Source organism: Babylonia areolata, chromosome 8 (assembly GCF_041734735.1).
Source record: "Babylonia areolata isolate BAREFJ2019XMU chromosome 8, ASM4173473v1, whole genome shotgun sequence".
NCBI classification, from domain to species: domain Eukaryota; kingdom Metazoa; phylum Mollusca; class Gastropoda; order Neogastropoda; family Buccinidae; genus Babylonia; species Babylonia areolata.
The window spans coordinates 16,398,312-16,415,246 of NC_134883.1; the positions used below are offsets into that span (position 1 = coordinate 16,398,312).

The 16,935-nt window shown below is 43.7% G+C and overlaps 1 protein-coding gene across 2 annotated transcripts in view; it reads right to left on the reverse strand.

Annotated features, from left to right (window-relative positions):
- The window catches only part of LOC143284576 (WASH complex subunit 4-like), a 53,578-nt gene that overhangs the window by 20,059 nt on the left and 16,584 nt on the right, over positions 1-16,935 (reverse strand). For both annotated transcript variants that reach the window (XM_076591390.1, XM_076591391.1), the window contains exons 13-26: positions 16,732-16,839; positions 15,856-15,946; positions 14,233-14,288; positions 12,380-12,459; positions 11,343-11,448; positions 10,755-10,871; positions 9,619-9,787; positions 7,912-8,066; positions 6,230-6,409; positions 5,459-5,548; positions 5,042-5,086; positions 4,366-4,474; positions 1,993-2,146; positions 954-1,017 (exon numbers count right to left, since the gene is read on the reverse strand). In XM_076591390.1, coding sequence (XP_076447505.1) covers positions 954-1,017; positions 1,993-2,146; positions 4,366-4,474; positions 5,042-5,086; positions 5,459-5,548; positions 6,230-6,409; positions 7,912-8,066; positions 9,619-9,787; positions 10,755-10,871; positions 11,343-11,448; positions 12,380-12,459; positions 14,233-14,288; positions 15,856-15,946; positions 16,732-16,839 — 1,524 coding nt within the window. The remainder of the gene's footprint in view (positions 1-953; positions 1,018-1,992; positions 2,147-4,365; positions 4,475-5,041; positions 5,087-5,458; positions 5,549-6,229; positions 6,410-7,911; positions 8,067-9,618; positions 9,788-10,754; positions 10,872-11,342; positions 11,449-12,379; positions 12,460-14,232; positions 14,289-15,855; positions 15,947-16,731; positions 16,840-16,935) is intronic.

A 16,935-nucleotide genomic window follows, 5' to 3' on the forward strand; every position in this document is an offset into this window, starting at 1 on the left:
ATTCAACTGACCAGCTACATAAACCAACGCGATAAATCTGTGTACCTATCTGAGTGGATTTCTTCTCCACAGTTCTGCCAGAGGACAACACTCTTGTTGCCATGGGTTCTTTTTCAGTGCGCCAAGTGCATGAAGCACATGGGACCTCGGTTTATCATCTCATCCAAACGACCAGGCACTCAGTTTGATTTTCCAGAGAAAGGACGAAAGCGGGATTCGAACCCAGGCCCTAATGGACTTTTTTTACTGGCAGATAAGCGTCTTAACCATTCTGCCACCTTCCTACTCACAATTAACATCTCACTTATGCAGATAGAGGAGATTAAGAGCTATTAATTGTTTCGTTTTTAACGAATGATCCAGAAATTAATTCTGATCAATCAAAACGCCTCAACTCACAATTAACACGTCATTAATGCAGATAGGGGAAACTTGTTTCTTCTCTTTTTTTCACTGGACACAACTGCTGTATCTTAAAGCCTAAACATACGTAACAACACACCTTGACTGTAACATTCAAATGCAATGTCATCAACTGTCTAACAAAAGCTTAGACCAACAATTTTCTACGCTTGCATCCTGGTGTATAAATTAGCAATGTGTATGTGGGTGTGTGCATAATTATGCATGAGTGTGAGTTTGATCAGTGAGAACTCAGAACTCAGAACTCAAAACATTTTTTATTCAAGGATTAAGATTTTAGGCATGGCCCATTCTTCCAATCTGTCCTTGCTAATCTACATCAGTTACAATAGCACATGTATATTTAATGAAAAGGGGAGAAAGAGATAGTTAAAAAAAAAAAAAAGTCCTGCAGAAAGAATATAAAGAACAGACAAGTTAAACAAGTGAGAGAGTGTGTTAGACAGGAAGAGAGGTGGAGATGATATGATACAATACAAAAATGACAGAATTCCCTAGGAGGGAGAGAGACACAGACAGAGGTACCTTACCTTGAAGTATTCGGTGCCTTCAGCAAAGTTCTTCGTCAGGTTCTCCACCACACTGTCCAGGTTTCTGACAACACACACACACAACATGGGCATATACACAACATACACACACACACACACACACACATGTATATTTCTACCATGGACAGATACACAGCACACACACACAAACACACACACACACACACACACACACACACACAAATAACACTTGTAGTGAACAGACGTTAAACTGAAGATCTCACACACAAACGCACACACACACATTCACACACGTACACACACACACACACACACACACTTCTTTCTGTCTCCTCTCCCAGGCCTCTCCCTGTCCCCCTCACCCCCTCCTCCCACTCTGTTTCAGTTTCATTTTCTCAAGGAGTCGTCACGGCCTTCAGACAAATCCATACACTTCATCACATCAGCTAGGCAGATGCCCGACCAGCAGCTTAACCCAACGCGCTCATCAGGCCTTGAGTGCATGCACATATATTTCTGTACCATCAAAGTGGATTTCTTCTACAGAATTTTGCCAGAGGACAACACTTTTGTTGCCATGGGTTCTTTTTCAGTGTGCCAAATGAGTGCCGCATTCAGGACCTGGGTTTATCATCTCAGCTGAACAACTGGACGCTCAGTTTGTTCATTCCAGTCAAACTGGGGAGAAAGGGTGAGAGCAGAAATCCAACTCAGGAGCTCATGGACTTTGTGGTGGCAGGTAAGTGTCTGAACAATTCTGCCAGCTTCCTCCTGGACATACACCTGACACAGGTGGCAGACCTGACACACCTGACACAGGTGGCAGACCTGACACACCTGACACAGGTGACTGACCTGACACACCTGACAAAGGTGGCAGACCTGACACACCTGACACAGGTGGCAGACCTGACACACCTGACACAGATGACCTGACACACCTGACACAGGTGGCAGACCTGACACACCTGACACAGGTGACTGACCTGACACACCTGACACATCTGACACACCTGACACAGATGACACATCTGACACAGGTGACAGACCCACTCACCTGGCGGCCACCTGGCACTCTGCAGACAGCCCCTCCTCCCGGGACAGGTCCTCAAAGGTGACGATGTCCTCCAGGTCAGGGATGAAGCGAATGGCGTTGCTGCAGCAGTGCAGGCCCCCTGACCGCACCATGCGGATGTAGCCCATCGCGTTGCCTGCACACACACACACACACACCAACCCCTGTCAAGTGTGCATGTAGCCCATCACATTGCCTGCACACACACACACACCACCCCTTTTCAGTGCCGATGAAGCCCATTGCACTGCATGCACAGACACACTCCAACCCCTGCCTGCCACACACACACACCCCAACCCCTGTCCAGTGCGGATGTAACCCATTGCGTTGCCTGCCCCCCACACACATATCCCAACCCATCGAGTGCAGATGTAGCCCATCACATTGCCTGCACACACACACACACACACACCAACCCCTGTCAAGTGTATGTAGGAACAATCAGGAAATGTGGTCGGAACATTTTGAATTTGGTAGAAACACTTGCACTCCCAGTCACATCAGCAAAAGGGCACATACGCTGACTGAACGAGACGCAGCTTGATTTAGCTATGTTCTCTCTTGTTTGGGCAAACGATTAAGCTGATCGTTCCACTTAATGCTGTTTCTATGTAAACATGACCGTGATAGCTGAGCATCATCATGTGAGACCTAGGTTAGTTGTGAGTACCCTGGCCTCAAGAGCAATAAGTCTAGAGCATCTGGGTAATGTTACGACAGGAAAGCATGTGACCATCCAATGTAGTGGAAAATGAACTCGTTGGAACAATTTTGACGTCGGAACAAACTATGATCAAGCATAACAAAATGCAGCGAAACTGTAACAGTTGGCATCTCTGTACACAGTGTCCATTCCTGCCAATCCACATCACTTCTTCATTCACTGTCAACTCCAGACTATTCAAACACACACACACACACACACACACACACACACACAGACACACACACACACACACACACACACAGAGGATGGGTGCTACAGCTGTGTATTTTCAATCTGAGGGTCCTGGGATCGAATCCTGGTCACAGTGCCTGGTGGGTTAAGGGTGAACACTTTCCCAACCTCCCAGGCCAACAGATGTGCAGATCTGCTAGTGCCTGAAACCCCTGTGAGTGCATATGCAAGAGAAGATCAAATGCTCATATCAACAGCATCAGTAGGCTTCCATGCCATATGGATGCCCCCCAAAAACGCATTTTCCTGTGGACACATTCAGAAATACTGTAAAAGTAAGTTCCCTTTCTTCACGGTCTGTGTATATGAAGGAATGACAAACAGTTTTAATGAGATGAATTTTGACGCCATGGCTATGCTTGGGCGCATAGCTCAATGAGTTACAGATAACATCCCATGATTTATGTCAGTCTTCACTGAGTGATGGAAACGAGAACATACCCATTGCACACACACCAATAAAGCTGGCTGCTTACATGACAGGGTAAAAACAGAAGTCCAATGGTACTCGTACAAACTGTTACCTATCCTCCAGATGTTCAGACCGTTACCTATCCACCACGGGCCGTATTCAAGAGACTATCGTGCCTGCGGGTAATCTGCCTGAGGCAAGGCAAACTGCCTGAGGGTTTGCAATAGCCGGTGTTCAGGAACACAAGAACCTACCTGAGGTTCTACAAACCCAAAGGCAATTTACCCTTACTATCTGCCAAGGGTGACTGCCCATGAAACAGAGGTAAATATGGCGAATCCTTTTGTTGCACTGGTTTTGTGAAGGGAAAACAGGCGTTTTGCAAAGAAAACGTGTCTTGAATATGGCCTCTGATAGTTTGATTTTATCCTTTGTTTGATTGGCAGTCAAAATCAACGTATTGAGACTGGTAGACGTCATTATATTCCATATGAATTACATATGTAGCTGTCAAGTGAGTGCACTTACAGACGATAAATTATGGAATGCCCAATGTTTGTAGATCATCGAAATTTGTTCATTCCAGAGAAATATTTGAATATGAACTCCGTTATTTTATTCTATTTTTACAGTTAGCTGAAAAGCTGGACAATGTGTCAGAATGTAAAAGTGGCCCCTAGATCTGACAAGTTCCTGACTCTAATTGATGCTTTGCCACTGAAGATTTTTTTTTTTTTTTAAATTGTCACACTGTGGCGCGGTGTGAAGTAAAAGAGCATGCGCAGAAGGGAATCCCCCGGATATTTATTTATAGACCACGGGTTAGCTGCCTGAGTGCAGTTTGTGTGTCATGAATATGATGATAACTGTAATCGCGAGTCCCTGCCCTGTCAAGGGTAACATGCCTTCAGGCAAAATGATTTTTGTCTTGAATACGGCCCCAGGTGTATAGGACATCACCTGTCCACCAGGTATACATTACCTATCTGTGTGATCAAGGTGCGGAACTGGTCCAGGTAGCTCTCTCCGTCAGGTGTCAGGCCCAGTTTACGGATAGCTTTGTTGAACTTGTCTGCACGTTCATAGGGGTACTGCAAGGTCACAGACAGGGCATCAGTGTTTCATGTGTCTCTGCAGTGTGAGTTGGATGTGTGAGAGAGAGTGAGAGTATGTGCCTGTGTTTTTTGCATGTGTATGTTCATCTATGTGTGTGTGTGTGGGGGGGGGGTCTGTAAGTGTGCAGTGGAAGTGAGTACACATACCCATTCATGTGGGTGTGAATGAGTGCACAGAGGGCTGCGTGCAGGGCTGCGCATATATGCTGTAGGTTCCCAAGCATAAAGGAAAACTATTTAAGTGTGTATGTGTGAGACAGAATGTGTATGGGTAAGTGCATTCATATTTCACTTATTCATTCATACATTTAGTTCTAACACCATTCAAAGAAACCTGCCATACACATCTACGGCCTACACCCAGCACTAGACACACAGTGACCCACACCACATAAAAGGAAATCTACGCCGTGATCCTCACTGTCATGTGAAGAATTCAGCATGTGCTCAAATGTATGATAAACAAACAGTGGCAGTGAATGTGCAGCAACACCTGCCCCCCCCCCCTCCCTGCCATGTGCACCTCTGTCACCTGCACCCTACCTGCTGGTCAGCCTGCATGTGGTTCTCCCTGAAGAACTTCCAGTCCTGCACACACAGCACATATACATTTAGTTACACACAGATACAGATATACTATTCACTAGATATAGATAGATAGATAGATAGATAGGTAGATAGATTACATACATACATACATAGGTAGATAGATTACATACATACATACATACATACATAGGTAGATAGATTACATACATATATACATACATGCATCCATCCATCCATACATGTACGACAATTACACATATGCATATCTACACACACACACGCGCGCGCACACACGCACACACAAATATACACGCACAGAGAATCATTACACACACACACACACACACACACACACACAGAATCACTACACACACACACACACACACACACACACACACACACAGAAATCACCTTGATGAGACGAGACTTGATGTGCTCATCATACATGAACTGAGAGAAGATGAAGAACTTCTTCCTCAGAAACTGGAATGTGAAGTTCACCTGAAAAAAACATAACAAACATAAAAAAAAACCCCACTAAACTATCTAAAAGAAAAACCAACAAACACTTTTAAGAAGAACGAAGAAGGAAGCCAGTATACAGATCCAGCCCAACCATTTCCCCTTCAAATGGAATCAGTGATCTCAAGACAAAACACACACACACACACACACACACACACACACACACACACAACCTGTCCCTCTGTTCTCACTCTCACAAACAAATGGAGCAAATGTTCACAGTGTGATCATGTTGCTTGGTGTTGAAACAGAGCTTCTTATAACACAATGATGACGGGTGCAACAGCGAAGTAGTTAAAGTGTTGGACTGTACACTCTACACAGTGTACTAGACATCAGTGTGAAGAGTACACCACTACTCTACACTGTAAAAATCATCAGCGTGAAGAGCAGAACAGCACTCTAGAGAGTGTAAATAAACACCAGCATGAAGGGTTTACCAGTACTCTCCACAGTCTACTAGACATCATTGCTAACAGTACACCAGCACTCTACAAAATGTACGAGACATCACTGCTAACAGTACAACAGCACTCTACAAAATGTACTAAACATCACTTTGAAGAGTACACCAGCACTCTACACAATGCACTAGACATCACTTTGAAGAGTACACCAGTCCTCCCAAACAGCCGAGTGACATAGATGAGTACTGACGGTGGTGTTCATGATGCCGATGCCGTGGGTGCGGATGGAGTTGGCGATGTGGCGGATGTTGATGGTGTTGAGGTGTTTGTTGTTGGACGTGCGCTCCACAAAGATCTGGTTGTTCAGGTTGTACAGGTACTTGGACACAAACACGTGGATGTTCCGCATGATCTCCAGCACATCCAGACCCTGAACATACCATACACATATACATACATACATACAGAGATATATATAATCACACACACACACACACACACACACTTGCTCTCTCTCTCTCCACAAAGATCTGGTTGCTCAGCTTGTACAGATACTTGGGCACAAACACGTGGATGTTCTGCATGATCCAGACCCTGAACATACCATACACATATACAGAGATATATATAATCACTCACACACACACACTCACTCTCTCTCTCTCCACAAAGATCTGGTTGTTCAGGTTGCAACGGACACAAACACATGGATGTTCCGCATGATCTCGAACAGTTCTATACCCTGAATATATTATAAATACATATGAAGATATACACACACATACACACTCTCTCTCTCTCATTCTCACACACATACACTCTCTCTCTCTCTCTCATTCTCACACACATACACACACTCTCTCTCTCACACATACACATGGATATATTCAGAGAGAGAAACAGAGAAAAAAGAAACACAGCAAGAAGACTTCCGTAACAAAATCAAAAGCAATAACTATCAAATAGGGAATGACTGAATTCACAAAACTGATCCTTCTAACAAACCAGCTCTTTGTTTGTAAACTGAGACTAAGCTCGCATGACGTGAGTTAGGAAGGTTAACATTCCAAGAGAAAACAAGAGAGGCAAGGCCTTCAAGACTCACTTGTGATACACTTAAAAAAAAAAAAACAACAAGCTTTTTATGTATTGAGTATAATTTCAAAATGTAATGTTTAAGATGAGAAAGATCAGTTTAAAGCAAATTAAGTCCCCTAGCATTAATTACAGAGTAATTTCCCTTTTTTACTATCTGCACCAAAAACGTTTGCAAAATAAATAAAACTTCCATGCTTAGCAAAAGAAGTTCCTGTTTGAACAAAAAATGATAATAATGACTGCTCTTGTTGTTGGGTCAGAATATCAGATCAAAGTGCCAAGTTTAGAGAATACAAAAAATATAAATATAACAGTAAATGCAGTTTGCATATAATTAGGCTTCCTTTTTTATTTTTTTGTCCCCATCCCAGAGGTGCAATATTGTTTTAAACAAGATGACTGGAAAGAACTGAATTTTTCCTATTTTTACGCCTAATTTGGTGTCACAAGTGAGTCAAAAATTCTATGTCTGAAGATGTTGATGGTACATTTCGTTTCCAAGACACGTGTATATTGCAGAATGACTTGTGAAACTATCTAACCACCCATGTACAGCAATATACTCAACCATCAAATGTGATCAAACAAAATATATTGAAAAATAATGTGAAACTACACGCTTTATCAAACTGCGACAATGGTCAATGACCACTTGCCAAATAAGTGTTTCAGTGCATGCGTCTTGGATAACCATTCCGTTTGTTCCTTTTGTTACACTGCTGTGTATATTAATCCATTTGGGTTCCATAACAGTAGATTCAAGTCACACTCACGTGCATACAAACACATGTCATTTCCTAAGCACCACCACCTCCCCACTTCCCCCCTACCCACCTGTTCCAGTGTCTGACTGGGCAGATGGGAGTCGATGAGAGTCAAGCCATACTTCTGTTCAGCCATGTTCTTCATCTCCCCGTATGTCTTCCAGTCATGCAGAGCCACAGTGGTCAGGTTGTAGAATGTCTTGTTCAGGTAGTGCTCCACGAAGGCTAACACATCACACAGGTAACACACATCACACAGGTAACATACAATCACACAGGTAACAGGTAACACACAATCACACAGGTATCACACAGGTAACACACAATCACACAGGTAACACACATCACAAGGTAACACAGGTAAAACATAATCACACAGGTAACAGGTAACACACAATCACACAAGTAACACACAATCAAACACACAATCACACAGGTAATGCTATCACACACAGGCTGGACACATCACACAGGTAACACTCAGTTACACAGGTAACACACAGGCTGGACACACATTCACACAAGTAACACTATCACACACAGGCTGGACACACATTCACACAAGTAAAGCTATCACACACAGGCTGGACACACATCACATAAGTGACAATGTCACATTTATACTGGACACACAATCACACAGGCAACACAGTAACACAGAATCACACAGTAACACTGTCACATTTCGGAGGAACCCACAATCACACAGGCAACACACAAACACACAGGTAACACACAATCACACAGTAACGCTGTCACATTTCGGAGGAACCCACAATCACACAGGCAACACACAAACACACAGGTAACACACAATCACACAGTAACGCTGTCACATTTCGGATGAACCCACAATCACACAGGCAACACACAAACACACAGGTAACACACAATCACACAGTAACGCTGTCACATTTCGGATGAACACACAATTACACAGGCAACAAACAAATCACACAGTGTCGCTATCACATCTTCTTCTGCCTTCATAGACTTCAACTCCCACATTCACTTGTACGTAGGAGTAGACTTTCATGTGCATGACTGCTTTTACCCAGCCAAGTGGGCAGCCGTACTCCAATTTCTTAGGTGTGCATGATGGGTTTGCTCATATTTCCATAACCAACCAAACGCTGACATTGATTACAGGATCTTTAACATGCACATTTTATCTCCTGCACGTATTCAGACACAAAGGTGGTTCAGGCAGGAGCAAGTCGACACATTTGTTGACCTGGGAGGTCAGAAAAAAACATCTTTGCTGATGACCCATCAAGTGCTGTGACTGAGATTCAAACCCAAAACCCTTGGGTTGAATGTGCAGTGCTTTAACCACTCGGCCTTTGCATGCGTGAGCAGTCAGTTCAAAACAGCTTTCTATGTCGCTTGTCAGCTTTTCTTTCTTTTCTTCCCCAAACGATTTGGCTTGAAAATGTTATTGCTTTCATTCATCAAGAGGTAAGCGAATTTTCTTCTAGTCTTTGCAATGAAAAACTGTCCATCAGTTTTACTGCAAGAAAAAAGCAAAGTCCCCCCAAATACTCCCACTCACCCACCCACCACCATGTCACCCAAGCTCCACCCCGAGTGATGGTCTGGGTGCTAGTTTTCTGGGTGATATGATAAAACCAGGTTCACTGTGCGGCATGCATTTAACACCTGAAAGACAGCCAACAGCAGAAAAGACATTGTCCTTGACTCAATTCTGTTAAATAAAAAGAAATGTAAAAAAAGAAGACTTTTGACACATAAACCTGTGTGTACAAACACCCCTGACCTTTGACATTGATTCTGCGTTGGAAGAACCGGATGGGCCGCACCCGCAGCAGGTGTGAGAGGTCACGCAGGCCGACCTTGAAGGGGTTACGGTCATCCAGCTGAAGGTGAAGGTGAATGTGCAGACGAAGGTCAGTCTCTATGGAGCGACACAGAGGGTCCAGGAGATGCTGCCACAAAGAGGAAATAAAAAATACTGCGGTTAGCACTGGAATGCTTGCTGTTAGCACAGGAATGCTTGCTGTTAGCACAGGAATGCTTGCTGTTAGCACAGGAATGTTTGCAGTTAGGACAGGAATGCTTGCAGTTAGCACAGGAATGTTTGCAGTTAGCACAGCAATGTTTGCAATTAGCACAGAAATGCTTGCAGTTATGACAGGAATGCTTGTTGTTTGGACAGGAATGTTTGCAGTTTGCACAGAAATGTTTGCGGTCAGGACAGGAATGCTTTTTGTTTGGACAGGAGTACGGACAAGAATGTTTGCAGTCAGCACAGGAATGCTTGGAGTTAGGACAGGGATGCTCACAGTCAGCATAGGAATGCCTGTAGTTTGGACAGGAGTTAGAACAGGAATGCTTGCAGTTAGGACAGGGATGCTTGCAGTCAGCACAGGAGTGCTTGCAGTTAGGACAGGAATGCTTTGCAGTCTGACAGGAATGCTTGCAGTTAGGAGAGGATCTTAGGACAGGAATGCTTGCAGTTAGGACAGGATCTTAGGACAGGAATGCTTGTAGTTGGGACAGGAATGCTTTGCAGTCTGACAGGAATGCTTGTTGTTAGGACAGGAATGCGTGGAATTAATTTAGTTCTTTATGACTGTTTTTGACTTCCATGCATAAATAACATTCAAGCTACATTAAAAGCAGAGATCCATCATACCTGCACTGGTTTTTATAAAATATATAGTTTCTGTATCAAAGATGTCCTGATGTATTTAAAGTGTGCTGACTCTCAGAAACAGCAATCATATTTTCCTCTTGGGGAATTTCTTTTCAGAATAAAAATTACCAATACTTTAGATGTGCAGAGATTTCACTGACAGAAAAGTACTCATTTCTTTGCTGTGCACTCATGCATGTGTGTACGTGTGTGTGCGTGTGTGTGTGTGTGTGTGTGTGCGTGTGAGGTGAACTCACGTCCTTGAGGTGACCAGAGATCTCCCGGTCAAAGGCGTCCAGCAGGACCTGGGGTGAGGGCAGGTGCTTGACCAGGGTCATGGGGGTCACACAGTCCCTCAGTGCCCCAAACATGTACTGTAACACACACACACACACACACACACACACACACCTCACCCTCATCAACAACCTCCACAGCCACCACTACAATTATAATGATGCTGACGGCCATGAATAACGATGACAATGATGACAATAAAACATACACTATGAGTAAGCAATGATGACAATGAAAAGAAGAGGAAGAAAAAGATGAAGAATAAGATGAAGAAGGCAGTGATAAATATAAAGAAAATGGAAAAAAAAATAATCACACACCATAAACAATTATTATAATAATAAGAAGAAGAAGAAAAAGAGAATAAGGAGGAGGAGGAAGAGGAGAAGGTGGAGGAGAGAAGAGAGAAGGAGGAAAAGAAAAAAAAGAAGAAGAAGAAGAAGGAGAAGAAGAAAGCAATCATAATCATAATGACGATAACAATGATGGCAATGATAAGAAGAAGAAGACAAAAATGAAAAACCAAATTAGAAAACTGAAAAAACTACCTGTACTCTGTGAGTGTCAGTGACATTCTCACACATGTCATCCAGGTAGATGGGGAAGATGACACGATGCCAGTAAATGAAACTGCAGTCACACGCCGCTCGCAGTCTGGGGACACACCCACAACACAGCTGTGTCATAACGTGCGTCATTTTCATATATGTGCGTGCCTGTGTGCATGCATACATTTGTGAGAATATGTCATGAAAATATGGAGACCAAGAAATGAAAGAAAAGAAAGATGCAAATATGCAGTCTTTATGTCCACTCACCAATGGAGCCAATATTTCACACTGACTAACTGAAACCATTTATTGTCAGATTAACGTTTTGCTGTTATGACATTTCAACAATCATTTGAATTAATATCAACCGAGCAACACTAAGAAAATCAAATTTTAGAAACTAATGATATGAATAGAATTTCAAAATAAACATATCTAACAAATCAATGTACCAAATATCATCAGCATCAGTATCTCAAAAAATGTTTTAACATATACACATACTCACAGACGTATACCCCCACCCATCCCATACATACACCCATGCCTGCATACATACACCCTTTCAGATTCCCCCACCTCAACCCCCTTTTCCAAGTGCACTTGTTCAGTCACATCCTGATCTCTTTCCCCCACTCCAAAGTCATGAAAGTATTCACACCCATGTCTACAATCTCATTCTCTCTCTTCTTCTCTTCAGTTCGACTCCAGTGAATAAACAGCTGTTTTTGTCAATAGGGAGCATATTAGGCGGTCTCCTGAATATGTTGAATCATAACAGCCACCACTGAACACCACAAAAGACTTATTCAGCAGCACTGCTGGGTCTCATCTGCTGTGTGGCCTCCTGGCAACCTAACATCAATTGTTCCCTGTGGACTGCTGGTGCTGACACTGTGGCAGAGGAACCCAGGTGTGGCTGTGTGGGTGTGGGGCACAGAATGAGTGGTGTGTAAGTAATGCCACTCTAACAGTGCAGACAATGGGGCAGGGACAACAAGCACAACAACAAAAAGAAGTGGGGGAGCACTGACTTTTCCCTGAACTGACAGATGAGGTCCAGCTTCTTCAGGGTGTCGTCCAAACTGGCCTTCTCGTCGTCTTTGAACGCTCTCTGCACCAACACAACCACACTCACTTCAGTCTTCATGAACGCTCTCTGCACCAACACAACCACACACACTTCAGTCTTCATGAACGCTCTCTGCACCAACACAACCACACTCAGTCTTCATGAACGCTCTCTGCACCAACACAACCACACTCAGTCTTCATGAACGCTCTCTGCACCAACACAACCACACTCACTTCAGTCAGTCTTCATGAACGCTCTCTGCACCAACACAACCACACACACTTCAGTCTTCATGAACACTCTCTGCACCAACACAACCACACTCACTTCAGTCAGTCTTCATGAACACTCTCTGCACCAACACAACCACACTCACTTCAGTCAGTCTTCATGAACGCTCTCTGCACCAACACAACCACACTCAGGCTTCATGCACACTCCCTGCACCAACACAACCACACTCACTTCAGTCAGTCTTCATGAACGCTCTCTGCACCAACACAACCACACTCAGGCTTCATGAACACTCTCTGCACCAACACAACCACACACACTTCAGTCTTCATGAACGCTCTGCATCAACACAATCACACACACTTCAGTCTTCATGAACACTCCCTGCACCAACACAACCACACTCACTTCAGTCAGTCTTCATGAACACTCTCTGCACCAACACAACCACACTCACTTCAGTCAGTCTTCATGAACGCTCTCTGCACCAACACAACCACACTCAGGCTTCATGCACACTCCCTGCACCAACACAACCACACTTACTTCAGTCAGTCTTCATGAACGCTCTCTGCACCAACACAACCACACTCAGGCTTCATGAACACTCTCTGCATCAACACAATCACACACACTTTAGTCTTTATGAACGCTCTCTGCACCAACACAACCACGCACATTTCAGTCTTCATGAACGCTCTGCACCAACACAACCACACTCACTTCAGTCAGTCTTCATGAACACTCTCTGCACCAACACAACCACACTCAGGCTTCATGAACACTCTCTGCACCAACACAACCACACTCACTTCAGTCAGTCTTCATGAACACTCTCTGCACCAACACAACCACACACACTTCAGTCTTCATGAACGCTCTCTGCACCAACACAACCACACTCAGTCTTCATGAACACTCCCTGCACCAACACAACCACACTCACTTCAGTCAGTCTTCATGAACACTCTCTGCACCAACACAACCACACTCACTTCCGTCTTCACATGCCACAGCAGTAGGACCAAAGCTGGCTTTATGATAAAGTGCTCATGTACTTACCTACAGGCAAGTGTGTGGGGGAGTCAAGTCTCAAGTACCAACAGGCAATTGAGAGTACATCTAAGTTCAATCAGTATTCATATAATAATGTACAATATTTTATGTCCTATTAATATTGCTGCTACAGTGGAAGCTGGTTTCTGTTTCTTGCTTCCTCCCTACCCACCGCTGTCCAGTTCTTCTTTCATTACTTTAAATCGTAGGTAGAATCAAGAAAAGAAAAAAAGCCCTGGTACAGAGTCAAATAAATAAGTTTTTTTAAAATGTATCCCTAGTAATAGGCACAAAAAGCTATAAAAAAAAAAAAATACCCACAAAAAACAAAAACAGTGCAAGATAAATCACACACAAACAAAAAAACACCTTGAAACCTTTCTCTCTCCAACAACCAATAAATCACCCAAATTCCACTTTCTCTTAGGCTATTTCACTTGCGCATGCACGCATGCATGCACGCACACACACACACACGCACACACAAACACATACACACACATGTATTATCTCCACACTGACCATTTTTGTTCCCACAGCAAGTGCTAACTTCACCACCAGTCGTCTCTCTTTGGTCCCTGCACAACACCACATGAACCCTCATGAACCCACATATACTGCAATCATGTCAACAACAACACAACACTACATAGACTGTCAAAAACCCACACATACTGCAATCACATCAACAACAACACAACACCACATGAACCCACATGTACTGCAATCACATCAACAACAACACAACACCACATAGACTGTCAAAAACCCACATATACTGCAATCACATCAACAACAACACAACACCACATGAACCCACATGAACCCACATGTACTGCAATCACATCAACAACACCACATGAACCCTCATGAACCCACATGTACTGCAATCACATCAACAACACCACATGAACCCTCATGAACCCACATGTACTGCAATCATGTCAACAACAAAACACATGAACCCTCATCTACTGCAATCATGTCAACAACAACACAACACCACATGAACCCTCATGTACTGCAATTACATCAACAACAACACAACATCACATACACCGTCAAAAACCTACATATACTGCAATCACATCAACAACAACACAACATCACATACACTGTCAAAAACCCACATATACTGCAATCACATCAACAACACCACATGAACCCTCATGAACCCACATATACTGCAATCACATCAACAACACCACATGAACCCTCATGAACCCACATGTACTGCAATCATGTCAACAACAACACAACACCACATGAACCTCATAAACCCACATATACTGCAATAACATCAACAACACCACAACAATGACAAAACACATAAACCCTCATAAACCTGGCTGTGCTGCAATGACATCATCACCACCACAACAACACATAAACCCATATAAACGCGACTGTATTCCAACAACACACCACCACAAAAAACGACCTAAACCCAACTATACTGCTATTATATCATCAACACCACAGGAAAACAACACCACATCAATCCAAACAAACCCAACTGTACTGCAATATCAACACCACCACAACACCACCACCACCACATAAACCCTTCTGCAATGCAATAACATCGACAACATGACCACAACAACACACAAACCTACATAAACCCAAATGCACTGCAATAACATCAACAACACCCTAACACACACACTAGGTCTTTCACATTTTATGGCATTTTTCTCATCAGCCTTTAGCATCTCTGAGTCTTTCTCAGAAGCCAAAACAGGGGAGACCGGTCTCCATCCCCTCAACTTCTACGAAAATACTCTGCCTTTGTTCATAAGCATTCTCTGTTCCTGTTTAATCAGGGAATGGTGGGTCGAGGGTGGAGTTTTTTTCCAATCTCCCTGGTCAACACATGAGCACACCACTTGTGCCTGAACCCCCTTCATGTGCATTCACATGCAGATGATCAAATTCACTCAAAGATCCTGTAATCCATGTCAGCATTTGGTGAGTTATGAAAACAGAATCATACCCAACACGCACACCCTGAAAATGGAGTATGGCTGTCTGCATGGCAGGGTAAAAAAGAGTCATACACACAAAAGCTCACCGATACATGCGAGTGAAGATAGAAGCTACAGCCACTGAAGGCATGCAGACAGAACAGGGAGGGGAACTGACCTGGGCCGTGCAGGGCAGACTCTGCCAGAACCAAAGCAGACAGAACATCCAGCCTTCTGTCGCTGTACTTCTTGTCAGACATGATGCGTTTCTGTAACAATCATGAGAACACCTTATACACTGACTGACTCACAGTGCATGCGCGTGTGTTTGTGTGTGTGTGTGCTTGTGTGTGTGTGTGTGTGTGTGTGCAAGCGTGTGTGTGTGTATGTGCATGTGTGTGTGTGTGTGTGCAAGCGTGTGTGTGTGTATGTGCATGTGTGTGTGTGCATGTTCACACATTTGTATGGAAGTGTATCTCAGTGTATTGTGTTGAGCTGCGCAGTGTTGTGCTGTGCCGTGCTTTGTTATGTTATTTCAGATTATTATGCAGAATCTGGGCTACTCTCACCAGGCTTGTCATACAGTGTCTATGTGTGCATTGTGTGTCCATACTTTTGAGTGAAGGTAGCCACAGATGAGGGTGGATGCTTATCTCCATATATACACAAATAGACATACCAACACACTCAAATACAGACCCCTATACATACATATACACATACATTCACACACTCAAATACACCCACACACACACACACACAAAAAGGAACAACACACCAACCCATCCACATAAACACACACACACATAAACACAAACACACACACAAAAAAAGGACAAACACATATGCACACAAAAATAATCACAAACATAATAACACAATTACACACAAACACACACACATAAACACATACACACACATATACACAGACATACCCCCTCCCCCAACCACACACACTTACACACACAACACCCGCCCCTCCCCCCCTACATACACACACAAACACACAAATAAACACACACCCACACCCACAAACACAGACAGACAGACAGACCTTGGCAGTGGCGATGGCATTGAGGGCCCTAAAGGACAGGAACTGCACCACATGGTTGATGGACTCTGCCACCAGCATTGTGCGCCGGTGAAACGTGTGCTCTATCGACTGAAACACACACACACACACACACACCACTTTAGAGCCCTTGGTGTATCCTCCTCACTCACCTCCAGAGATGCCAGCCCCTGTCAAGTGTTTGTA